Source organism: Hirundo rustica, chromosome 3 (assembly GCF_015227805.2).
Source record: "Hirundo rustica isolate bHirRus1 chromosome 3, bHirRus1.pri.v3, whole genome shotgun sequence".
In the NCBI taxonomy this organism is placed as follows: domain Eukaryota; kingdom Metazoa; phylum Chordata; class Aves; order Passeriformes; family Hirundinidae; genus Hirundo; species Hirundo rustica.
This window is the reverse complement of record NC_053452.1, coordinates 105,953,564-105,979,768: the sequence shown is the minus strand read 5'-3', so window position 1 is coordinate 105,979,768 and position 26,205 is coordinate 105,953,564. Positions and strand designations below refer to the sequence as shown.

General features: G+C 39.6%; 1 protein-coding gene across 1 annotated transcript in view; it reads right to left on the bottom strand.

Moving 5' to 3' along the window:
- Positions 1–353: 353 nt before the first annotated feature.
- VSNL1 (visinin like 1) overlaps positions 354–26,205 on the bottom strand; it is an 86,163-nt gene continuing 60,311 nt past the window's right edge. Inside the window, exons 3-4 of the mRNA XM_040059594.1 lie at positions 2,332–2,547; positions 354–1,397 (exon numbers count right to left, since the gene is read on the bottom strand). Of these exons, the coding sequence (XP_039915528.1) occupies positions 1,200–1,397; positions 2,332–2,547 (414 nt within the window). The 3' untranslated portion in view covers positions 354–1,199. The remainder of the gene's footprint in view (positions 1,398–2,331; positions 2,548–26,205) is intronic.

Here is a 26,205-nt window from a genome sequence, read left to right as displayed (position 1 = left end):
GTAGTGATTTTAACATGTCTGTTTATATTAAACACAGAGTAGTTAAGTGTTAGATGGTAAGAGGAAAGTCTCTTACTTTAGGAGGGAAAAACATTAAAAAACAGGTTTAGGCCGAGCAAATAAATTGTATTTCACTTACACAGCTTAAAAAGCAGCACAGGTCTAGTAGCTGTGCTGGTAAATCTTAGCAGTAGCATCTTAGAGCATCAACAGCTGCTCCATCCCTAAATACAAGAACTACAACTTTTGGTTTTGTATAATATGACTCTTCTAGTGAGTGCAAAGTAGTTTTTTTCATGCTTCAATAATGAAATACATATTTCCTAGTGTACAGTGACAGATAATTAAAGAGATTGAACTTTTTTTTTTTGTTTATTACCATGCTGAAGACATGAAATAAGAATTAGGGGAAAAGGTCAAATGTTATAAATTTATTTTGGGACATATATATTGCAACCTCTGTGGAAGCTTTTGAAAATTCTGGCAAAGATCAATACACTTCCAATAAAACCTTTAAACTTGCAATAAAACAATATTTTAAACATTATATATATATATTTATATATATATTCTTAATTAAAGGGTTAATTTTAGCAGGATTTTCTTTTTTTTTTTTAAATATACTGCATTCCTCTGACATAGCTCTTTCCAGATTGAAGGGATGCAAATGAGGTAAGAATTAAGGCAAACCTAAAAGGCATGCAAATGAAGTACATTTATATCCACTGACAATACAAGCACGTGTGGATCAGACTTGGGAGCCCAGGAGCTCTTCCCTTCTGTCTGTCCAGTACTACTTTACAGCAGAATGGTGACATGATTTATAATAAACAGTTAACATTACCATGGGAATTCAGTGTCACTAACATTACTCAGTCTAGGAGACACAGAGCTAGCATCAGTAAAACAGGAACAATAAATAATATAATTCACTGCAGCACAGGCCTGCTGCACAGGCTTCAGAGGAAGAGGGTTGTTGTGAAATGACATTGCACACATCACGTTGTGGCAGTTTATTTTTATAATATATACTTTTAAAATTCTTTAGCAAATGACATTCTCATGCACACAAGTGTTTCAAACACAAGAAGCAAGTCCATTTATAGGTAGTCCAAGCAAATTTTTGTGTGTGTGGAAATAGCTGCAAACTGAATGGAACATTAAACTTCTGTGCAGTCTATGACGCATCGTACACAAGCTCATTTTTGAATGTCACACTGCAGGAGTAATACAATGGACGGATCACTCTTTGCAGCTTCTTTGAATTCATCCAGTGTGATCTGATCGTCTTTGTTCTTATCCATCTTACTGAAGATCTTGTCTACCCGTTGCTCAGGCGTCAGACCATCCTCATTCATTTTCATCATTATGACAGTGCCCACCATTTTGTAGATGGCCTTTGGAAAGAAACCAAATGCAAAATTCAACATGAAATTTAATTTTATTTTTTGATGTGATCAAATTCTGGAAATGTGTTTTATTTAACAATAAAATGATGGCAAATTTCTCTAAAGATTGTTTTAATTTTTTTTTTCCTTGGAATCCAAAGTCCAAATGCTTAAAACAAGGAAGAATATATTTTACTTTCTTTAGATGTAGGCTTATTTTGATGGTTACATTTTGCATCCTGAAATGAATTTCTTTGGCTTCCTGTTTCACAGTGCAAAACTCTTGTAACTTTACTCTCTGAATCAATTGTTTAGTTGAAATATTTCACATAAATTCTGAATAATTACTTTTAAAAGTCACCACCCTTAAATAGATTTCTGTGTGTACACGTGGGCACAATCTGGTATTAACTACTGCGGCAAGTTGCCGGCAGATGACGAAGGTGGTAAACTTCATCCTTCCTCTTACATATTGTGGTCATCTTAAAGCCCATCTGTGAGAGCTCACTTAAAATAGCGTGTTGTTATCCCTGTAAATTTCTGTAATCATCTGAAGTTAATCTCCAGTAAGGCTTCAGCTACTTGAGCTACAGTCCAATAATTTCATGGGTGTCAAGTGACTTTGAGATGGACTTTGTAAATCCTGTGCTGTGCTGTTCTTGTGCTTAATCCATTCATCAAGGAAAAAAAAAACCTCAGGATACTTAAAAGCTTATACGCACATATGTACTCTCTGTAATTCTCCAAGATTACATCTATTAACAACCAAGTTAGTGTGCCTGTATCACTTGGGCACCAGTCAGTGCAGGATTAATGTGTGTAATGTCCATTTAATGTACTATACAGCCTCCAGTGCGCCCACGCCTAAAATCTAAAGTCTGTGTGAACAAGGAATCAAATTTTATTAATATTGTGACATTTTTGAGTGTCATTTTGATCTCACCTCTATAATTTCCAGCATTTCCACTCTTGTAATTTTACCATCACCATCCAAGTCGTACATGTTGAAGGCCCAGTTCAGCTTTTGCTCAAAACTGCCTCGTGAGGTGATGGACAGGGCACAAATGAACTCTCTGAAGTCAATGGTCCCATCTCCGTTTTTATCAAAGGTTCGGAAGGCATGCTGGGCAAACTTGGAAGCATCTCCATATGGAAAGAACTGCAAAATAAAATAATATATAGAACTGTTTTAATGCAAAGAAGAGAGCTGTATACCTGACTGAAAATCACCCAAAGTGAGGCTTTTATGAAGAATGGCTGGTGAGCTTTTTGGAAAACTGAGGATCTACAATGTAAGGTTCCCTGACAGTTACACTGGAATTGTTATTAAAAATTTATTTCTACAAAAGTCTCCCAGGTTTTCACAAGCTATAATACAAATATATATAATGCTACTTGAAAGCTAAATTAACTAGCTAAACTAACTAAAATGAAGTTGGGTATAAATGGCAGATCATATGTAATATTCTCTGACTGAAATACGGAAGCCAGGGTGCATTCTAAGAGAAGTTTAACCAGCCCATGACATGTTGCAACCCAATATATGTGTGAGATTGTTGTTATATAACTTCATTTATTTAAAAAAAAAAAAAAATCTACACGTAACATAAAAAACCCACATGAACATGTGTTCTCTTCTACCAACCAACATTCAAGTACACAAGATGAAAACACAGATTCAATTAAGCAATACAGTGCAATGCTTTTCATGTTTCATATGCTAATATCCTTCAGTGAACACTGCAATTGACTGTAGTTTAACAGAGTATTTTAAATGACCATAACATGTAGGTTTTCAGCTGATATATTTCCCCTCAGGAAGTGTATGGTTTAAGACATTTGAGCAGGTAGTTTTTCTTTCTGTTGGCCAGACTCAAAAAAACACAACCCTAAAGAAAGGGGCTTTTAAACCAGTGCTGAAGTCCTATTGCAGTGCAGGGACCATACACACACAATGTTTGTTATTATATTCCCAGCACAATTTCACGGAAATTTTTGTGCTCCTAAAATACAAACATGCATTACTGCCCATGTGAGAGCCATCTTATTTTGTTCTTTCTAAAATTCCAGTTCTTATTAAGTACTGCATTTATAATGTAAGTTTGAAGGAAAGTCTGCAGTGGCAGCTGAAGTGGAGCTGCATTTTGAAATTTTCCATTTCCCCATCCAGAGCTGTGTCATGCCTTAAAAATGCAAAACTTAGAGCTCAGCCACCTGCTTGCACTATGTGGTCGTGTCAGGAGCTACTGCTGTGTTGCCATAGGGGTCCCAACATGAACGTTTCTTTTCAACTTTCTGTTTTCCCTGAAAGAGCATTTGGTATTGTCTCCTGCTGAAAATGTAACTTCGGTGCCTGTACTCAACCTGTTTCTGTTCTGATAATCAAAACTGATGGAACAGTCGAGGTACTACTGCAGCTCCTTCTGAACTTTCTGCTTCCTGGCCTTTAAACAGGATCAGGATTGGGCTCATCAACAAAGATATTTGGGTTCTCTGGTATAATTCAGGATTTCAGTGACTGCAGTTACCAGACCTTGCGCAATTGCTCTTCTAGTGACAACCTCGACCTTTTGTCAAAAGCAAGGAGTGTTCCCTCCAAGGAAAGGCTCCTTGAGCTCACATCCCGGCATTCAGGATCAGAACAGTTTGCAAATATTATCCGAAACCAGAACGTTATTTTCAGGTTCCTCATCACTTCCTCTTCTCCATGATCTACCTCACCCTCCAATTCCTGTACCAGCTCCACATGTTAACGTAGGTGATATTTAATTTTATGTGTATGTGTAGATGAATGTGCATTTCTCCACTTCACTGCTGAGAGGTTAAGAAATGGCTCTCATGGCCTGTGCTCCACCATGAATTCCATATCCCTCCCCACATTTATTCTTGAGGGTCTGCTGTCTGTTCCAAGCTGAAAGGAGAAATATTTTGCTTTTGAAATCTGTGCAGATGACTATCCTGTGACGTATGTGTAACAGAACAAAACACTTCAAAATTTCACAGTCCTACAAGTATTTTTGCTCAGAGCAGACTGCTGCTGAGGATGCTGCCTGATCTCTGTTTCTGTGACTATCACTCTACAGTCTCTATAAAAGAAAGGTAAATACCTGGAGGGAGCTGGAGCTGTTCTTTTCACTGCCCAGAAAACCAAAATACAGGAATGGTGCAAACATACTGGTGAGACCAAAGAACAAAAGTACAATGAAAAAGCATGCCCACACAAAAGGTGAAGAAGTGTCTGACACCCAAATACATGTAAGAGTCCAAGAACAAAGTGGAGAATTAGGTTGGCTCAGTGGCTGGAGATGCTGAAGACCATTTTTAAGTTGTTCTGGAACATATTTTTCAGTCTTGCGCTGGAGCAGCATCAGCAAACTCTGCCTGCCTCTGTGCTGGTCACACCACTAAGCCTCATGCAATGAGTGAGAAAAACATCCTTCTAATTTTTTTTATCACACACAAGACCATTATTTTTTTCTTTTCTGAAGTAAAGAAGACAGTGGCACTGCTCAGCTAAGTCTTTACAGCATTATGTGGAACTAATACCCTTTTATTTTTTTTTTTTTTCTCTTTGTCTTCCTGTATGGAGCAAATGCAGTAAAAGGTCCTTTAGGGACTGAAGGCACAGTTCTCCAGACTGTACCTGCTGATTTGTATTATTTTTAGCTCAGAACAACTCAAAAGCATTGTCAAAACTTGTTTAAAAACCTACTTGAAGTTTTCCATTGGCCTGTTTTGAAACTATTCATAAATAAGACATGAAGTAAAGAAAACTAAAACAATTACAAAGCAAAAGATACCAGCTCTGGTAAAACGTTTTTTTTTTGACTATTAAAGCACAGTGAGGTCTTAGCAAAGTATAAAGGCAAAGGCTTTAACTACTTTCAGAGCAGCCTAAGCCAAGTGGCAATTGGGAGACAGGGATCTCTGAAAGACAAACATCAAATTTTTGTCAGAAAGGAGTATGAGAAGGGTGGTTTAGTCTGCCTCTCGCATGACCTCAGTGAATACTTCAGAAAAAAGTAAAAAAACCCCACATCTGGGATTTTCAGATTCACCTTCAGTTTTCAGTGTTCCCTGTAAACCCTTGACCAGGTGATCAATCTACATATGACAGCAACGAGTTCCCTTCTACTGCAATCTGCCACGCAAAAGGGTACTCCATGCACCATTTCCATGGGTGACCCAACACTGTTCATTCCTTTGTTTCTGATTCTCTAGTCTCATCTAGAGAAAGGTCTCCCTGGTCTAGAGGAAGGTGTCCATTCCCATCCCAGGAGGCTGGAACTAGATGATCTTGAAGGTCCTTTTCAACCCAAATCATTCTAGGATTCATCTCTTGCTTGGTCTGTGTATTTTCTAACCAGTTAGATCAACATGCTGGGGTATGAACAAAGTATTATCTCTACAGTCAACTGCCAATTAAGAAAAGAAAAAGGAAGATTAAAAAAACCCCCTTAATCTGCTTCTAAATTTTGTATGAGGATTGTCTTGCAGATTCTTAGCTCCCACTGTGTTTCTGGAGACCTTTCTGGTATATGGGGGGCATTCAATCAGTCCTGGAATCAGAATATCTAGTGAATAATCCCTACAAATGTACATAACTCTTGGGGAAACTGATCAAATACCTGGAAATATTTATCTGCCTGTCTACAGCTGCTTTAGGCTCTTTGAAGTGATGCTGCTCACAGGCAACTCAGCGATCAATTAATTCAGATCACCTTTGGGAGGGAATTATTGCAAAAGCACAAAGCATATGCTAAAGCATATGGCTAAAATTTTAGCATGTGCCTAAAAAACATAAAGAAAAAAAAATCTAAATTGACTTCCCCAAATTCCCCAGTGACAGGGAGGGCTTAGGAAAGAAAAGGTCTCTCCATTCTTAATAGGATGCAGTGGAGCGAACTTATAGACTGGCCTGAGTAGTGCTCTGCTTTCCATGTGATGCTTTATCATGGGATATTGAGATGCATTTCTATTAAAAGGGAAATTCTGCAATAAAATAGAGAAAACTAGAATAACACTAGTGTACAGAAATTGGGGCACGCTGTCCACACATGCCCAGTTGACAACTTGGTTACTGATGTAAGGTCACAGCTTCCAGAGCCAGGGTGGGAGCTGGAGCACAGAACAGGAGGTGGGAAAGCAGGGGACGGCACAGGGCTTCTGTATCCCAGGCTTGGAGAAGATGGAAGAAGCAGCTGCTGATTCCCCTGTCAGAGGAGACGTCCCATCTGGGGCTCAGCACTACCAGCTCTGCTGAGAGCTGAAGCAGAGGAGGGGAATGAGGGGGCACCGCCGGTGCGAAGAGCAGAATGAGCATTGTCAAGGGCCAGCACATAAAAACAAACCAAGCAGTTGCCTCTCTTGGGAAAAACCTTAAACATTTGATGTTGTTATGCTTTGGGAAGTAGTTACTTACCCTTATTTTCTGCTTTATTCGTGTTTTATTTTGTAAGTCTGATAGGCATCCATGTTAACTTTGTAAGTGAAGAACATGAGGACTTTGAGAACCAGAAAGTTTGGCTGCTTTTGGAAGCTCAGACAGGTATTTTTTTAATAGCAAACCTCTTAAAGTTGAAAACCCAGATGCTGACAGCTGCTGGTCTAGCCTGGTCTTACAGCTCCTTAGAACCGAGGGAACTGGGGAGGATGCCTATGATGATGGGGATCAGGCTGCTCCTTGCTAATTTTCAAAGATGAAGTTCTGGATTCCTGCCAGCAGCACAAACACAGGAGTTGATAAGAAAAGAAAATTACTTTTTAGTTGTCTCCTTTAGGAAAAAAATATTGAAATTTACTACAATGAACTGTACTCTTGTGCGTCATGTGTTTAGGCATGAGAAAGGGAAGAGGTATCCAGGCTTGACTGTCAGGACCAGTTGGGAAGGCTGTGCCACTCTGGTACCAGGGTGACCTGCAGGGCTGCAGCCTGTCCCTGCCACCACCTCTTTGTTAAAATGAAAACTCATGTAACAAGGGCAGAACCAGATCAGCCCAAAGACACAGCCACACATCTGTCCTTGTTCTGGAAGAGATGTGTCTGCTGCATTCTCCAGCACATCTGCAGTATAAGGGAAAAATATCCCACCTAAGGTAGAAATCTGCCAGCCAGCTGGCTTCAGCCAGCCAGAGGGTCCCAAGGAGAAGGCACCAACTACAGCTGAGAGTCTGTAGGTCTAGCAGCAGCTAAACCACAGGGTGAGCCTCTGGAGAGGATAATCCTGTGGACAGCCAAAGACCAAAATCTAAATGTCTCGAGATCCAGGTCTCAGTTTTCCTCATGTGTAAATCTGTGAGCTATCCTCACCTCGGATCCACCACTAGGAGGATAAATACAAAAAAAGATTTGTAACGATTTCAGATGTTGCAGCGGTGGAAGTTACAGAGCTGAAGTCAAGAACTGGGGAGAGCTGCCAAACCTCACAGATGTTTGCTCATGCCTCTGCTCAGTAACTTTAGTGCTGTGAATATGTTTGCATGCAGACACACGTGGGGAGGTTTATAAACAGCTGTCAGTTCTTTACATAAAGAAAAAATATTTAAATGAGACAAGAAATGTAACTTCTGCTCACCTGGAAGATTCACAGCTTGTACAGGCTGAAGTGGGATCAGCAAAGAGTGTGCTTCACCCAGACCTCAAAGATTGTGATTAGCCCTTTATATTATGGTTAAGGATTAAGCTGCTCTGTCTTGCAGGTTTCTTAACCACCACTGAAATGCTAATTTGTAGAATATGGAGAAGAAATATTTGAGAATTTAGGATCTGACCATGAATTACCAATACCAGTTCCTTTCAATTGTGTAAGACATGGGTTAAAAGACCAGAGATCAAGCACAAACCACAGGCTAAGATAAGAGAAGACTCTAAAAAGAAAGAATATGCCAAGAGATTGGAGGAAGATGGATGGGAAAAGAGGAGCTATGCTTCTTCTTCACAAACACCCATCTGGCAGTCTACCTCTAAAAAAACATTCAACCTGAAAAGTTAATCTTTATATTCACATTTGTGGGGAATTAGTCATTAACTAGCAGGAAATGAATCGATTTTCAATCCCAGCTTTTCTCTGATTAGATTTGGACAATAAGAAACTTAATTGAGCTGTGGTAGTGCTATAGGTCAATACACTAGCAGCTCAGCTATTACTCAGTGCTAATAAAAAAAACCATCTTCAGGGAGAATTCTCATCAAAACAATTAGTATTGCTAGTGCTTAATGCCACAACTATCACCGATTAAATGTAATTTCTCTTTGATCTTCCTTAACTCAGCAGCAGCACTGGAACACTTTATTTATTTTAAGATTGGCACAGTCTTCCACTACCCCAAGGTCAGCGACAGCACAGGGCTATCAGGATCCTGCTGTATTGTGGCTATGTCCTGGCCTAATTACAGCTTCCCTTTTCTTGACACCATGTTATCACTCCAGGAATCTGGGGACATATCAAATGGAGGATACACTGGGACATTTCCTTTTTTTTTTCTTTTTTTTTTTTTTCTTTTTTTTTAACCTTCTTTTTTTTTTTTTTCCTTCCCCCCAGTAAAGATCATAGAACTTCTTTTCATTTCTGCAAGAGACTTTATTTTCCCAGTGAGATTTAGTTCCCAAGGTTCAGAGTATTAACTTGAATGCTATGCCTGCTGTGTTGTGAAGTCCTCAGTGCAAATTTCCCAAAAGAACAGGACTATCGAAGCATCATTAAGTGCCATCTCCAGCCAAAAAGGGCTTTGAAACACGAGTCACTAAAGTCTGAGACAACCATCTCATGAATATACAGATAGAACTGCAGAAAAAACACTTGTGCCTGAAATATCTGACTGTCTCATATACTTATGTAATGTGTCCTCCTAAAATTCCTCTACATATGGAGCTGTTATAGCCTGGTACTGCAGAAAGGAAACTGCAGAAAGAGAAGGAAAATGGCTGTAGTCGGGCATATCAGAGAACTGATACTTCCCAAAAGGGAGAAGAGGTAAGGGAATGGAATGGACCCCAAAGTCAAAGGGAAGAGTTGGGAAGGATGGCAGCAACAGCAGCAATACTTGACATAATACAGAAGAGACAGGTGTGCAACAACTTGGTGCGGTCATTTTCCCCTGTTGTCCCTAGGCATATCCTATTGAATTTTATTTTTAGTACTGAGTTTGAAAGCAATCCAGCAACTCACAAAGGAACTGCACTGAAATGAGATTTTAAATCATATAAAATCAGGCCTGCATTTTTAGCTGCTGCAAGGTCTGTCTTAAAGCTTTGCTTCTGCAATGAAGCTAAGAGCAGATAGGTTTTCAGGTCACCTTCCAAAAACTTTTTACAGCCTTACCTCTGAGATTCACCCCTCTGTAACCCTTACAATTCTGTTCTTATGGAGACTACTACTACTGCTACTACTACTACCACCACCACCAATAATAATAATGATGATGATGATGATAATAACAATAATAATTATAATTATTATTTACCACAGTACAGTTTTAAGAATACAGATTTCCAAGATAATGTATTTTTGTCCATATCAATTCTTCTCAAATAATATAAACCCTTTCAAAGGTTAATGGCAAGAAGCCCAACAGGATATAAAAGCCTTGAAATACCAGCATTCTGGTGCAAGCGATCATGCATCTATACCTATACATACATCTAGAGAGTCTATGTGTGTATATCTATAAGGAGACATACATCAAGGGGGTGAACCAAATCAGTTCTTGTTTAGAAATGGGACAATACTGTTGAAGTCACAGCTGTTTAAGAAAACCCACTTTTATTTACATGAAGTGCTGTGCACATTTGCAGTTCCACATGGATAACCATTATTATTGCTGTTATTGATAGTCACAGTATCAAGGAATCTTGGTTGAGCAGCATCTGGATAATACCTAAAGCTCAACATGCAAGAAGGAGGAAAATACAGTGCAAGGAGGCTGGAAGACATTTATTTGCGACTTGAAAGGATTTTCACAAGGGTGGGAAAGAAGACAGGAATGGTGCAACCCGTTGTGTCACCTCCTGATAATTAAGAAGCTGTACGGGCAGGCCTAGAATAAACCACAGGTATTCAAGCAATGACAGCTTTCAGGTGCACTGCCTCCTTGGCTTTAGCCTCACAGACCAGATCCCCTAAGGGGAAGATGTCTTGAACAAAGACTTTCAAAGGATGTCTGGAATCATAAAAAGGAGCATCACACTCTTGTTCCTCGTCTGAAATAGTGCAAGAAGGGAAAATCTTCATCATATACAATTTATTTTTTTCTATCATTTGTGTCCTTTTCTTTCTGTAGAAAGAGATGTAGGAAGCCTCCCTGTGGGCTGTATGGATAACTGCTTTCACACAGAGATGCCATCTCCCTGAACACACTGTTGCTGGTACTGGCTGTGCTCAGCCAGTGGAGACAAAATGTGGATATTGATATTAGTGATACTCAGTACTAGATGGCTCCCAAAGTTGTCTCCTTTTTAGGGAAGAGGCCAGCTAAAGGAAACTGTGTCATGCCACAGAGTAGAGTTCCTCACAGATTTCATCCCAATCAAGTCAAATCAGCTCTTGGGGGGATGCAGATTTTTGTGATATTCCAAGAACTGGACCTTCAGAGAGGGAAAGCTACCCACGGATTCTGTCTCCTTAGTAACTTTGTATCACAGTAACTTTGTATTATCAGTTTCCAGTGGATTTGTCCACTCTTCCAGGTATCAGACATGATCACAAGGGCCCATTTTAGGGAAATCCAAAAACCTATTACCATGGACTGGAACGTGCTGCTTGTTGTTTTAGAGCACTGCAAGTGAGAGGCAAGATTGCCTCCTCTCTTACATTAGCCTGCTGACGTAACCTTAAATCCTTCAGTGCATGGTAACTTTGAATCTCAGCTCTTTTTCCCCATGATTAAATGACAACTGATGCAAAAAAATTATGACTAGAGTAACCTCTTCTGTTACAGAAAAGTCAGCCAGCTATGGGCTTACCTGCCACTTGGTTCCTTCAAGATCTTGCAATTGTTCATATACTTAATCTGCAAAAAACTTAACACTAGAATGCAGTAATACCATGAAAAGGGATAGTTTAAGATAAATTCTAAAATCTGCAGAGAATAAGTTACCTTTAATTAAAATTTATCTTTTTCTAAAAAGTGAGAAAAACTATACTCACAAATAAACCCATCAATATGCATGCTTAAAAGAAAGCTGCTATCCATGCCTATTCTTCCAACACAAGGATGTCTCATTGCATGCACTATTTGACATGATTACAGTGCCCGAAGTTTCAATAACATAATTGGGAGTCATCTAAAAGGAAGACACAACAAAAAGCACTTAAGCAATTCACTTCCCTGATGTTGATTCTTTGCTGCTTTCTTTATCACATAAGCTTAGCATAGCTACATGTTTTCCTTTGGATTAAGTTTCCCTTTATGCACCAGACCAGCTGAAGATCCCTGCACCACTTCAGATGTGCATAAAATTCTGAGCCTGACAAATGTAAAACTGACATCTTCACTGGAGTGGTGAATGAAAGTTCTTTTCAAAATCAGATCTATGTGAATTTTACTCATCATTTTTACAAAAAACCTCTAAAAACCTGGGAGTCTAACTAAATAAAATTGCAAGTAGCAAAATACCAGATCTATTTATAGACATGGCTAAGCATAACTAGAGGGATGTATCATAGTCAATGTTTCCCATTAATAAACATTACCTCAAAAACATGCTCAAAAATGTAGATTGATGCAATTTGAACTGCCCAGCACTATAATTATAGTAACTATCTCACACTGGGGAGCAACTTTTACTTTTCCACGCTGATTAATGACTATGAGTAATAGATTTGAGTTCCTCCGCCCCCTCCAAGTATTCTGGTAAACATGTTAAATAAATCAAATTGTAGGATTTCATGAATACAGAGCAGCTACTCAGTCCTTAGCAAGCACACAAGAACACAGTAACAACAATAATGGCAAAAAAAGTGTTCAGTATTGGGGTGAGAATTCAAAGGAGGTTTGATTAGTCATACGTGCCTTCGGAGAAGTTCACTCTCTTATCTTGTGAGAGGAACACACTGGATCATCTTTAATATTCTTCTACCCCAGAGTCAATGAAGATGATTGAAAAGCTGGCTAGATATTAATGGTTGAACTATAAACAGTGTAATCATGGCCAGCCTATTATGCTACCAACTGCTTTCCAAAAGGATTCTGGTTTGTGCTTGCCAAGAGGGAGCCTCCCAGGAACAGTGTTCTGGGTGAAGCCAGTTCCCAAAGCATCCTTTCAAAGTTTACAGCTGGAGGATACAGCCCAGTTCCTGACATCCACAAGTTCTTTCATACCTCCTCTGTGAGCTGACTGCACATAATGCTCTCTAGAGACAAGTTGTTTCTAGAGGCCCAGTAACAACATATATTTTACACTTCCTTGATGGACTCATGTTTCATACCAGATGTAATTAAGGATAAAGTATAATCAGTGTACTCTAGAATGGTGTTAAATTCTCAAACAAATGAAAAATATCAAAACCAAAGTCACAAGAAGATGAGAATTAACCAAAGCATTCTCACAATTGTTTGCAATTACCACAGAGGTAATAGCTAGGGCTTTTCTCCAGCATGGGGGCTTTTCTAGATTTCCTCCGCTACTGCATTTTCTCAACAGACTCCTATCTTAGAGCCTTTTTGCTGATCAAAAGATTATAGAGGTCAAAGACTCTAAACATTTAATAACCCATGTGTAAGAGACATTCAGTGAACAACCACTCTCTTATGGCAGCTGTCTCTAGATTGCAACGAGTTTCACAGAAACACCATGTGACATCTTACTTAAAAATATATGACAGGGCTGGCATTTCAACTGCTTTATAGAGTTCATGTTCTTACAAAAGCAGGGCAACCTCCCCGTTCTTATAGCATGAGTTCTTTATGAAGAGGTGGCAACAAGTTCATAACTAAAGTTACCATCAGATTTCCTCATAGAGAAATCTCAGAATTCTTTGTATCTTTCCTCAGTGACATCCAAACGCCTAAAGGTGGAACATGCCCAGGAAATGACCTTCTGCAAAGCAGCCAGTCTCTGAGGAAGTAACAAATACTGACTGAAGAGGAAACACAGGAGAATTGTGTCAAGAATTGTTAAAAAATAGAAGAGGAGAAACTTGAAATATGGACAGCACATGTCTAAAGAAAAACAATAATGTACCAAACTAATGGGTGCCAACACTTTTTAGTGCTGTCAAAATACAGACAAGCTTATGTGCCAGGCTGGGGTTTAGGGTCCAACTAGAAATCACAACACTGGCATTTCTTGCTGCACCTGGGATGGAGCCCAGAGGATACCTAGTCCAGCTGCCAGGGCAGAGTTAGCAGCATCATCTGCTATGACCCTGGGAAACGGATACTGCATGAGAAAGAAGGCAAAATCCTAAACCACAGCTCTACAGCTCTCAAATTCAACATTTTAAGCACTCACCCAAGAAGACACCATTAGCAGTTAGGAGCAGTATTTCAATTCTCTGAAATCTATGAATGTCAATAAGAGGCTGCTTTCTGATGTAGCCCTGCTCTTCCTTTCTTACACAAGTGTTGGCAAGAGCCTGCACCTCCAATAGCTCCGTCTCTCCTGTTAGAATGTCAGCAGACTGCCAGCACTTTGGAAGCTCCCAGAGCTGAATGATATTTTCACAAAAGTCTGCCAGCTGGAGACTCCTTGTGTCAAGGTTTTGGCTCTCATCATTTGGGAAACAGTGAGTGTATACTCAAAGCAAGCACTGAAAAAGGTAGATTTTTCACAGCTGTCTGGATTATTCATGAAGAAAATTGTCTAAATTCAATCTAAATAAAGCCCCACTGGCAGAGAGAGAAGGTCTCAAATTCAATCACTTCTACCTGCTGTCAGCATCAATACTTTTTCCAGCCCTACCCTAAAAATGTTTATATCTGGCTTCTCTCATTCGGTACATTTTGGACACCTTCTCACTGTGGAAAAGTCCCGGTATCCAACTGGTGCCACAGGACCCACACATCTCATCTGGGAATATACATCTCTTTTTCTGGTAGCACTGTTCTCTAAAAGTATATTTTTGTGAGCTGATGTGTTTAAATGGTTGGTTCAATTTAGCCCAACAAACAGCAGTTCAATGCACATTGCTCAATGGAGAGAGATGCTGCTTCTGAATGGGGTGATAAATCCCAAGGTGGGTTATAAAGACCAGCAGTAGGCATGACCCAAATCCCATTCCAGGTGAGAACTTTGTGGTTTCTTGGGGTTATGAAGATTTGCGTGACTACAGGCTGAACACATGAATATCTCAGCGAAGATTAAGATTTTAATTCTCAATTGAAATATAAAGTACTATTTCCTCATTCTGTCTTAAACTGATGTACCTATGGTCTTTCCAATGAACAAGACAGTCCTGTTTCATGTCCAGTAACATGCATAAACATCTGCAATCTATAATTACCAATTTCAGGTGTTGATCTGAAATTGCAGGGAGAGGAAGGGATGGTGTGGTGCTGAAGCTTGAATACGATGTAAATTTGAGGCCACAGCATCATGTGTTTAAGACCTGTCATGGAGCTGAAATACAAGTGAAGCTGTCACAGCAATACAATGACAGCATAGTTCAGCATGCTCATGAAGTGACAAAAATCCAGGATGACTGCAGAGCCAAAGGGAAGAAAAAATCTGGGTTTTTTTTCCTACCCTGTGTACATAAATAGGAAAGATCTGGTTGTGTTGTCCTGTGAGCACACTGAGATGTCAATCTAAAGCAAAAGCTAACCTGAGCTATAATTATAGAGTGGCAGAATATGTTGACTTTTCAACAGAAATGTATCCTTGGCTGTTTCTCTTGCAGCAGAGCTGTGTTTTCACAGGAGGGCAATGTACATGTTCTAGTCACAGCAAACCAGTTTGTGCTTTTCCCCTGATAGATATCAACCTTCCCATTGTTTCAGGAGAGACAACAATCTGTAGATGTAGTCAGCTATACCAATTTGTAACCTGTGTACTTAATAATAGGTTTTCAATTTAAAATAGACCTTTTTCACACCTACAGAACTCTGAGTGATCCTGAAGTGTTTTGCTGGCATCAATCTAATCCCACAACCTATGCACATGGGTGGAACCTGCAAAGCCAAGCAACAAAACAAATGAGCTTGTGGGATCACAGATAAATAAGCCATCCACCAGATTTTATACCTAACCTATCCTTTATTACTTTTTGGATCCATCTGCTTGGGACTATCAGGTGAAAACAGCATGGAATTCGTTTTAAGTAGGCTTTATGAAAACTCAGATTCCTAGATAAAGGTTCATCCTGCATTTGCAGACCGAGTCCCCAGTGAGGCACAGCCTGTAAAACACGTACCAGGAGCACCAGGTTGGCTGCCCATGCACAACAGCACAAGAACAATATGCCCAGGATTGATGTCAGAAGGTGCCAAGCTCATTGTTTCGGTGCAAATCAGTTATACAACATACAGACATTAGTTATACAACATACAGAGGTTGGGAGGAGCCACCTGTTATTCACACTGCTTGGTGTGGAGGCACATAACTCTTCCCAGAAAGATTACTGAGAAGTCCAAACACAACTACGGGAAACAGCATTTTTTGAATTTGGATATTGGAAACAATTATCACATCTGCATCATCTACAGTTCCCAAACCATGAAAGCAAATAGCACACTATTGAGAGGGAAGGCAAATTTCTGGCTGCTCTGAAAAGCCCAGGAATGAGAGTTTCCATATAAAGCAGGTGAGATCTTGTTTCCAAATACTTTGGATCATGAATCTGATTTTCTTCCAAATTCTCCCTGGAAAGGTTGGGTTTTTGTTTTAGGCATTAGTAACAAATTCCAAGGCCAACTGATAAGCTAAGATGAAGCTTCTGAGTCTGTGTTATGTTTCTGAACAAGTCCCAGCCACTTACTTAGTCATTTATATTTGAATACTGTGCCTTTCATTGCTTTCCATTGCGCTGTTTAATGCCAGGTTTTCAGCTTTACTTAAAGATTGCCTGAAGGTGAGGGAGTGTATGAAGTGTGAAGGACCTTCCAGGAGCTCCCTTAGTGGGGGACCAGTTTCATACTGTCTCAGCATCTGATGCTGCTCAACACTTCTGGGCTGCTAAAAGCTAGGCAGCATCCCAAGAAGCTGGGAATTGGCAGAGCTCTGGGGCCCTGCAAATGTTCGCTACATTCACTGGAAATATTTATGACACTGGAAGGAAGGTTGCCCCACGTTCCTTAGCTTGCATCAAAATCCTGTGGGCATGTCCTTCCCTGGCTGGGGAGTGGAGACAAGGAGGCTACGTCACTGCTGTACCTTCAAAAGCCCCTTCCACCATCATCTCTTTTCAGTTTAACTTGAAAACATTAAAGCAATTTAATCTTTCCTGCCTTCAACTTGAAGGTTTTGTTCTAAATATATTTTGACAGCAGAAATAAAGACAAAGTTTTAATAGAACTAAGTGAACCACAAACTGAATTATGTATTTCCATTTCAGGAGACAATCATGCTGCTAATAACATCACTCTCCTTCCAAAAGTATGCATGACAAAATTCAAAGCATGTCTCTGTTCCTTCACGGCATCTGGCGTCTGGCAGCAGCTATGCAGCACAGAGAGCTGCCTCTTTCACGTGTATGTGTCATGGGTCTCACTCGCTTTGTCCAGGAGCTGGGGTGGAACCATCTCAATTGCTGAACCAGTCTGTCTGGAAAATTTGTGGCTAGTGGATTGAAACACAGGCTGAATGCTGGCAACATCCCTGCTTTGGATCTCTGCCTAGAACCTTTATTTCTTCAGAGTTCTGAAGAAATGAAACATGCAGCAGCTGCAGGGTTTCTGTAGGACCCCTACACCAGCAATCTTCCCCCAGAATGGAAGCACATGGCAAGGCAGGTGTAAAACTGTACTGACAGCCTGGATCATCCTAATTTTTCAACACTGGATTCTTTATTTGGTTCCCATCTTACAGAAGCAATAGCAGTCACCAAGCAGCTTACTAAACCGGGGTCAAATCCTGAATAGATGCTTTGCTCACAGATTTGTTCTTAATTAGACAAACATCCTCTGAAGTCACCAAAAGTGCCAATCAAACAAAGGCACATTTTATTTTGTGACCACAAGGAAAGGGATTGAAAGAATTTACATCGGCTTGCTAAGCATATGCTCTAATGACCACCACTGGATTATTAGTAGTGACCTAGATGTAGAAAGCTTTGATCTTCTTACTTCTGGTATATTATCCAGTTTCTAGATCTCTTAAGGTCAACTAGAGTGAATAAAAATTAGGATGGGTAGAAATTGTGTGTGATCCAAGAAAGAGGACCATGAAATATCGATCCCAGGCATTTCACTGACTAAAGCAGGCAGACACCAGTAAACATGATTAATAAGAGTAAGCCAGGAAACAGCATTACATTTCAAAGAAGTCTAGGGGTGAATAGCTTGAGGAAATGAGATACAAAGTCTTTCACATGTAGGTCACTGGTTTTAATCCAGTTCTGCTCATAGCAAACTCCAGTCATTAATATCTGATAGCTGTCTGGCAGTCACGTAGAATGAGATGGTAGTCTTTGTGTAATTGCTAGTGGTATCTGCAAAATATAACAAATCAACAGAACTGCAATGCTCTAAAAAGTATAAGCAGGAAGGTCAAGCACTGGCTGGGCTTTGACAGAGGATCTCTACCCCCTTACCAAAAAGCTTCATTTCCTATTAGCGTCAACCTGATATATCTCAAGGGTAATAAATCTTCGTGGTTGAACAGAGTGTAAAGAGAGAAAAAGCAGTTCAAAGAGCCGTGGTAACTTTGCTGCCTTGAACTCAGACCAAGGGCCAGCTCCACAGCTGGTGGTTCCATCGAAGTGTCAGCACAACACCAGTTCACACTGGCCTAGGGCTGCTCCCTGTGACTTCCAACAAGAGCAGCACAAAGCCAGGACCAGCAGATGCAAGGGCAGGGAAGGGAGGCAGAGAGCAGATCATGGCCTCAAAAAAGAGATTGAGAAGAAAAAAGGTGCTCTGAACAAACCTAGAGAATGACAGTGCAGAAGATGACCTTAGCATGGATCCCCATATGGATCTGGCCTTCACATCTTGGTCCAGTAAGAATTTAAGATCTGCAGTGTTGGTCCCACTCTGCCTCTCAAGGGGATTGCAGAGGGCACCAGGGCTGCAGAAACAGCCTGGTCACATACCCCTGACCCACCCCTCAGCCCAGGGCTCCTCTTCAGAGACACAGCAACTTGCCAATTGAGAAGTACTGTGTGGGGAGAGGTTAAAGCTGGAATTCACCTGATTGGAATAAAGGGTCCACCCATAAATGACAAGTAAACAGTTCTTTACTGCTGCCTTTTCAAAGTCTTTTCTTTACAATAAGAGAAAGGTCTGGATTTCCAAAGCCCATGTGGAATACCTGACAATCACCTCAAGAAATGAGAGACTATTTTACAGCTTGCATGACAAATCCTCCCAATTTGTCATATTGTATATCAGATCAGAAAGCTCTGATTTATATGTTTAACTAAAAAAACAATATTATTTAGGGTTGTTGTTGTTTTGGTTTGCTTTTTTTAATAAAGGCCAGGTTTAAAAACTCAGTTTTGATTCATAAGAGCAAATGAAGATTTTTTTCTTTTCTTTTTCTTTTCTCTACTAACTGTACCTTTGTTTCTTGGACAAAACTTTTCTCACTTTATCTGTTCCAAATCTAGGTATTCTATCTCAGTTTATCAAGCCTCACTCAACAGTGATTGAAGAGAAGCAGTCACCTCCAACAGGAGATTGCTCTTCCTAAGCTAGGAGGATGTTTGGAATAGGTAGGATGAATTCTCCTCTCAGGTGGTAGTCGCTGGAGGTGCCCAATGTATACCTGGTTTGGACCCCAACATGACAAAGTTAAGTAAGTTGAACTCAATCTTCTGTGACCTGGAGTGACTCTTGAAGCATTTTATGGACATTTTGCATGGATATTTTGGGTTCTGTCTTGACCAGTGTGCTCTTGATGATATTATATAAAGCACAGTACTTTTATGTGTAATAGTCATATTGTCTGAAGGTTGTTTGTGAAAATGACAAATCAAATATGTGTCTAAAAGGAATAGTATGGAGTTAAAAATGATAGGTTTTAATACCTCTTCTTCACAACTACCAGTGTTGTTTAAACTGCTCAGAATAAGAAACATGTCAAAAAGGGAGTCATGCCTTTTTTTTTGGATTTTTTAAAAGTATTTTCCTTTTAAAACTCCTCCACTTGCTTTTGGAACTGTGTACATGACATTCAAGAGTCACATTTGCAAGTATTTTGCATTCAGCAATATCTTATAAATACCAGAGCTCTTTCATATCGAATTTTTCATTCTATACTGGTCATTCACATGGCCTCTCCACCTGTTATACAGGGACAGACTTCACAGCAGAAATTTTTCATTTTTCTTTGAATGTTTTCACTAAGTGAACAATTAATGATGCAGAAATGTATTGAAGTAGAATAGCCCCAGGTGAGAATTTTCTCAGTTTCCAGGATAATTCTGCGTAGTACTCTCCAAACTATCCATCAAGCTGGAAGGTAACCACCACTAGATGGTGGTGGTGGATGCCACACACAGGGCACCTGGTGCTTCTTTGTTGGCTTTCTCACAAGTAACACTTGGGCACGTCACGGAAACCTCCGCTGTGCTGTAAGTCAAACATGATCCTGGATCCCACTACAAGCAAGAACCAAGTGCTTTAACTTGCTACAGGCTGTTGTATCACTGTCAGAAGCTGCATAACAGCTTTTTAACAGAAAGTCTTAAAACTGTGGAAAAATGTCATATTCAGTGTGAGACAACTGAGCACTGCAGAACATTGACAAAAACAAAAACGAGGAATTTGGGAGTTTCTCTAGATTTAATTTAAAATAATCACACTCTGCCCCATCATGGTTCAGCTGCCTTTTTCGAATTAACTCCATAATTGGCAGTGGAAACCTTTTTGCTTTCTCTCTTATGGAATTTACATGTTCTGCTGCTCTTCCTTCAAGCAATGTAATTAAAAAGCCTCCTTAGCATAATTAATTTGCAACCAGGTTGGATGAAATGGGAATGTATCCCAAAGGCTTTTTCAGCATTAAGTAGAACTACTTCTTCAAGTGTACTTTAATCTAGAGTGTCCTGTATGCAAACTTCTTGCATTTTGCATTTTAAAAGCTCTTAATTTTAAAAGATGCTACAATTGGCAGCCCAGTTCACACTTGTGTTGCTGATATGGACCTAGATTACACAGCTCATTCTGCAAACCATGTCCCCAGAGCATCCAGTTCCTGAGCAGAAGGAGGCTGTGTAGTCAAGAGCTCTTCCATGTTGAAGAGGGTTTTTTCCTGAAAACAACTTATCTTCCTCAAAAATCCTCTCCAACCTGATCTGAAATAGCAATATGGCATTTTAGATGTTAATGGGAATATTAAAACCAATCCTGCACAGCCAACAAGAGGAATACGAAGGGAACAGGGAGGTAACTAAACCTTCCCACAGGGAGCAGCTGGGACCTCTGCTCCTGTGCCGCCGCTCAGATCAGCGGCTGTTGTTCCCCGCCGAGAGCTGTTCTGCTGCCTGCACCAAGACTTGGCATTGTTCCTCCCTCATCTGTAGGCTTGATTTTAGGTTGGGTTTTTTGTTTTGTTGTTTTTGTTTGTTTGTTCTATTTTTTGTTGTTGGTTTTGTTTTGTTTTGTTTTAACTGAGAACCTGTCCCCTTCACTCTACAACAGAGATTTCAGCTCGCCCATGATAAACTCATTTCCAAAGAGTGATAATAAATCAATTATTTATGGCATTAATAGCTTAACTCAGTAGACTTTTAATTCCAATACAATCGCCAGTAGTTGGTAACAGCAGGGAAATGGAAAGCCCTACCCCACCCCCCGCCCCCCCCCTCAACTTCATTTAAAGCTTATCATCCCAGATTAGAAACAAAGAAGATTATTTCAGTGATCTAACCTGAGAAAAGATCATTTGGGTAGTTTTACAAAGAGAGAAGTACACTTGTGATGTGACAGTAATGGACAAGTGATGCAGTAAACAGTCCAGTCTCCCTCATCACAGGTTTTCAACCACTTGAATTTACATGGAGACTAACAGAGTTAGTCTGTCAGTGCAAAGAATAAAGAGTATTCTTTGTTAATAAAGACTGATGAGTTGTAATGAAGCATCTATTAAACTCAGTTGTCACGCAACAAAAGTCATTTAGCAAGCTCATGGTTTCTAGTGATTATTGATATTACCTGCCAATATTATTTCTATTTATGCCCTAATTATACTGATTTTATAAGCAGTTATTTTCTAATACAAGTGGTACAGTTCATCAAGCAGTGAACTGAGTGATTCTGCTCAAGATATCACCAATGGAGAATATGGGGAGAGAAGTCACTGGACTTCATGTGTTGATTCATGACTGGAAGCAATGAACATGCATATGATGCTGTCGGAGGCACTGAACTGGTCAATCCCCAGAAATCAGACATGAATCCCAAGTGAATGTCAATCTAACAAGCTTCTAAATCATGCAGGCATTTGAGTAAAACCAGTTATATTAAAAGAGCTACTGCCTTTATTAACGAAGACCTCTTCCATACATAATTACTGTATCACATCACCGGAAAGTTACAGGATATATCACAATTAAAAAGCCATGAAAATAGTCTGCAGGGCATACCTGAAGCCTTGAATTAGAAACTTGTAATAGACATGGAGGTTTATCAAGACGTGTGTAAGGCTACTAATCACAACCTACTATGATTTAAGCAATGAATTTAAAATCATAATGATAAGACAAAAATAATGTAATACATTTTATCTTGTTTTAAATTATTAATAGAATGGGAGAGAAACAAGTACTTGATTGCTTTCGTAGGCTTCATAATCTTAATTGGTTAATATCAAATACTTTATTGAAATCGTTAATAATTTAGTTTCATTATTAAGTGCGATATTGAACAAGCTATTAAACTTGCTAACAGGGGAAAGATAACCTCTTGAGCATAAGGCTAAGAGAAACTCATAATTTCATCTTACAAATGAGTGCCCATGTGAATTATCTGATACATCAGAAGGTTGCAAACATGCACACAGCTCCATCACATCATCTTTATTTTCTTAAGAAAGGACACAGCAAATATTGCCCAGACAGATATGACAGAACAACTCTAGGCCCAACCAGTGACCCTGGTCAGCAGCTCTGACATAGCACGGATCAGCACTGCTGTCTTTGCTCAGCATAACAGAGAAGAGGTTGAGGAAGACTGAAAAAAAACCACATTAATGCCAAGTGTCAAGGGGACCTTAATGGGAGCTTAGAAAACTATGTTGAAATAATACTTTCCAGTGGATGTAAGACTGTATCTCAACCCCCAGTATAGCTCAAGACACTACTTAATGTGCTCTAGAGGAGGCAGAAACACTGCTTTTGTGGAAAGGTTTGACTTTGCTTTGGTGCCCTGCTCCAAGAGGGCTCTCCATCCTGGGAATCAAAATCTGAAAGGCACAGCTGCTTTCAGAATGGATCATGGGATGCCATGCTTCCTGGGAGCACTGTTAGATCTAAAACCCCCTCCTGGACATTCCTCATTGGAGAATCAGCTCCCCCCTGAAAATATTGGCTCAAGTGACTAAGCTGATCCTCCCATTGAGCAGGCACCTAGAAACACACTTTGCATGAAGAAAAAAGGAAAAAAATATTTCCTCTTGAATCTGTCTAGTTAGGTTAATTGTACATTTTTTGTTTCTATAACATCTTTGTTATGCTGGTACACCCAGGATCTCCTGTGGAAATGCTGTTTGCACAAATTCTTCCCAAAAGTGCTCTTCATCTATACAGGTTGTTCACGCTCCTTTTCCCAAGTTAGCCCAGTAGAGCAATCCACAGCTCTTGCTCTGGAAGTGCTTAGTTCCTTTGAGACAGACTGTCAGCACCTGGATTTCACTTCTGAATTCTGAGTATAACAGGGAGATGTTTAACTCATAGACTTTATCTTATCATCCGTCCTGGGTCCCTTTCTCTTGGCAAAGGCAGACAAAGAATGATCTTCTCTCATGCTGGCACAGAGAAAAAGAGATCAAACCCAAGCACAGGTGCTGTAATAAGCTGGACTCTGATTTGTAAAAAACAAGGCTTACCATGAGAATAGCCACTGCTCACCTAATTTATGGATTACACACAGTGTGTTGAGCCCTCCACTAGCAGTGGAATGGAAAATAACAACTACATGTTCTTGGTTGCACGTGGTGGAGTGACAGCTCACTGACATCAGTGAGCCTTCTTGCCAGAAAGATTCTCTTATACGCAAGAGGAAGACATCTTTTAAAAACTATGGCTATGAGAGGAAGACATCCTTAGTGAGTTAAAAAACTGCCTCACAAGACCAGATAATCATTTATTTCTTCTTAATTTAGTGATGGATGGTCCTCCAGAGGAATTCAAGTCTGTTTTGGCAGTTGAAACCACCTAAGCTTTTGGACTCTTTCCTCCAATCTGTCTGTTACCAGAAGTGCCCACCTGACTCCGACTTCTTCTAGTTGTAGATGGCTCCCATTTTACCAGTGGACTATTTTAGCAGGAGGTTGCTCCTATTTTCTCTGTAGTGAAACAGCATTGCCAGCTTCACAGCACTGTTCCTCACTCCTTCAACACAGAAGGGCAATTTGGAAGGACACTTTTGGGTGGCAGTTTGAAGAGGATAGGAATAAAGACTATCTGCTTTTTCTGGAGCTGCCCTATGGTCCCAGCTTCAAAATCTGCTGGTTCAGGAGTAACAACATAATCCCTGTCCTCTGAGGAGTCCCAGCTGGGGTCCTGGTGAGCACAGCTCCCAGCACAACCATTGGCAAACACAACTTCACTGTCAGAGCAGGTGCAATAGAGGCTCTTCTCTCATCCAAAATCAGGGAGATTAACGGATTCATTCTCTTGGATAGTTAACCCAAGGACACAGTTCCTCCATTCCAGCAGTACTACTGGAAAGAATGATTAGTTATTGCCTTGACTGATGACATCCAGATGTGGTTTTTTTTATGGAATCATAGAATTATTTAGGTTGGGAGAAACCCTTAAAATCATCAAGTCCAGCTGTTTACCTGACACTGCACGACCATGACTAAATCACCTCCCTATGCACCACATCTACATGATCTTTTTCAGCTCTATTTTTTTGTTTGTTTTTTTACAAATATTTTGTGACCCATGATCCTATTTCAATTTGTATTTCAACTTCTCCCTGGGCACATTAGCTCAAATTCCTTCAGTTAAGTTAAAACATGTGAGTGCAGGTGAGAACATTCATTAAAAGTGCTAGCATGAGGAATAATCAAAATATTTAGAGGTTTATTTTTTTTTTTCCCCATGGTTTTTCTCCGCTGGTGCTGATGACACAATTTATTCCAAGCATTTCAGGCTGGCACCTTCAGGTGTTGCCATTGAAGAAGTAATATGATTCTCCTTTATGACTCATAATACACATGAGAAAAGGAAAAGGTAGCCATGCTCTGTGAGAAAGCTACTACTGCTCTAAGAACAGCAGTAGGATTTTCAAATGAGATAGCCATTGCTTCCCCTTAAAGCTTTAAACACAGAGTTAGGAAAAAAAAGTTAAGGCTAAGAATACATTGCCCTTCAAAACAGCATTAACATAATATGTTAAAAAAAATATTGTGAGGCACAAGAAATCCAGAAAATACAGGTAAATTTCCTGTGTGGATGTTAAAGTGAATAGTTGAAAGTCTGAGGTTATCTGAGGTGTACTTGTTTCTCAATGTTCCTCTGCACTCAGCAGAGATATCCTTGTTCTTGGTGATTCTAGGAAGCATTTTTATCTCTTTTCAACAACTTTTCTACAAAAAATCTAGGAGACAACTATTTCAATCTGGCAAAGTGCTTGGCTATATTCTTTGAAAAGTCAAGGAAATGGTACCAACCAGATTATCTTTACACAGATGTCCACCTACCCCATCAGACACCTCTAAGAGGTAAGGAAAGAAAACACAGCGTTGACTCTCACCTAGCAGACTGTAAATACATAAATAGCAATGGATACATTTAAGATTTCATACTAGTGATGCTCACAGGGGAAATATAGCTAAATTGGACAGAGTTGGCTGAGTGCTGAGGAACAAAAATGTGTTCAATCAGACTGAACCATTTGATTTAGTCTGAATTTTTGTATGTCACTTTTTCCATGTCATTTGCCTTTCTTTTTTTTTTTTTTTTTCCCCCAGAAATTACATTGTGGTTTTGTTACAAAAAGATAAACTAATCCTATTTTTTAAATTATATTAAAAATTCAGTTGTTCTATTCTTACTGTGCACAGTTATAAATGTGTATATTTTTAATTTCTGCATAGGATTTTGTTTCAATGTTTTTCACAATCTAAACATTTTGCCCCAAATGTCACAACAGTTTTGTTTCCTTATTTCAATAGTTTTGTTAGTAAAGCAGTGTGTATCAAACTACAAGTAATACATATGAAAATGCTTTGTCTCTTACAACAGTATTTCTAAGGGATTGCATGTGTATACATTGGTTTCTAGACAATCAAGGGAACTAAAGAACAGGGAAAATATTGCATAAACTCCCTGGCTAAAATGACATTTTATGATGTTATTTTCTCATCAAACTCTGTCTTGAAGTGCAGAAAAGTGTAACCATTTTGTAGGAAACTTCCCTTAAATGCGTTAATAAAGACAGTTAAATGTGTTACTTGGCATACAGTGTTATTTTAGAAGAGGGAATGCCTTAGCAATTATAAAATGCCTTCAAAACTAGGGAAACATATGGACAAATTTTAGAGAATAAT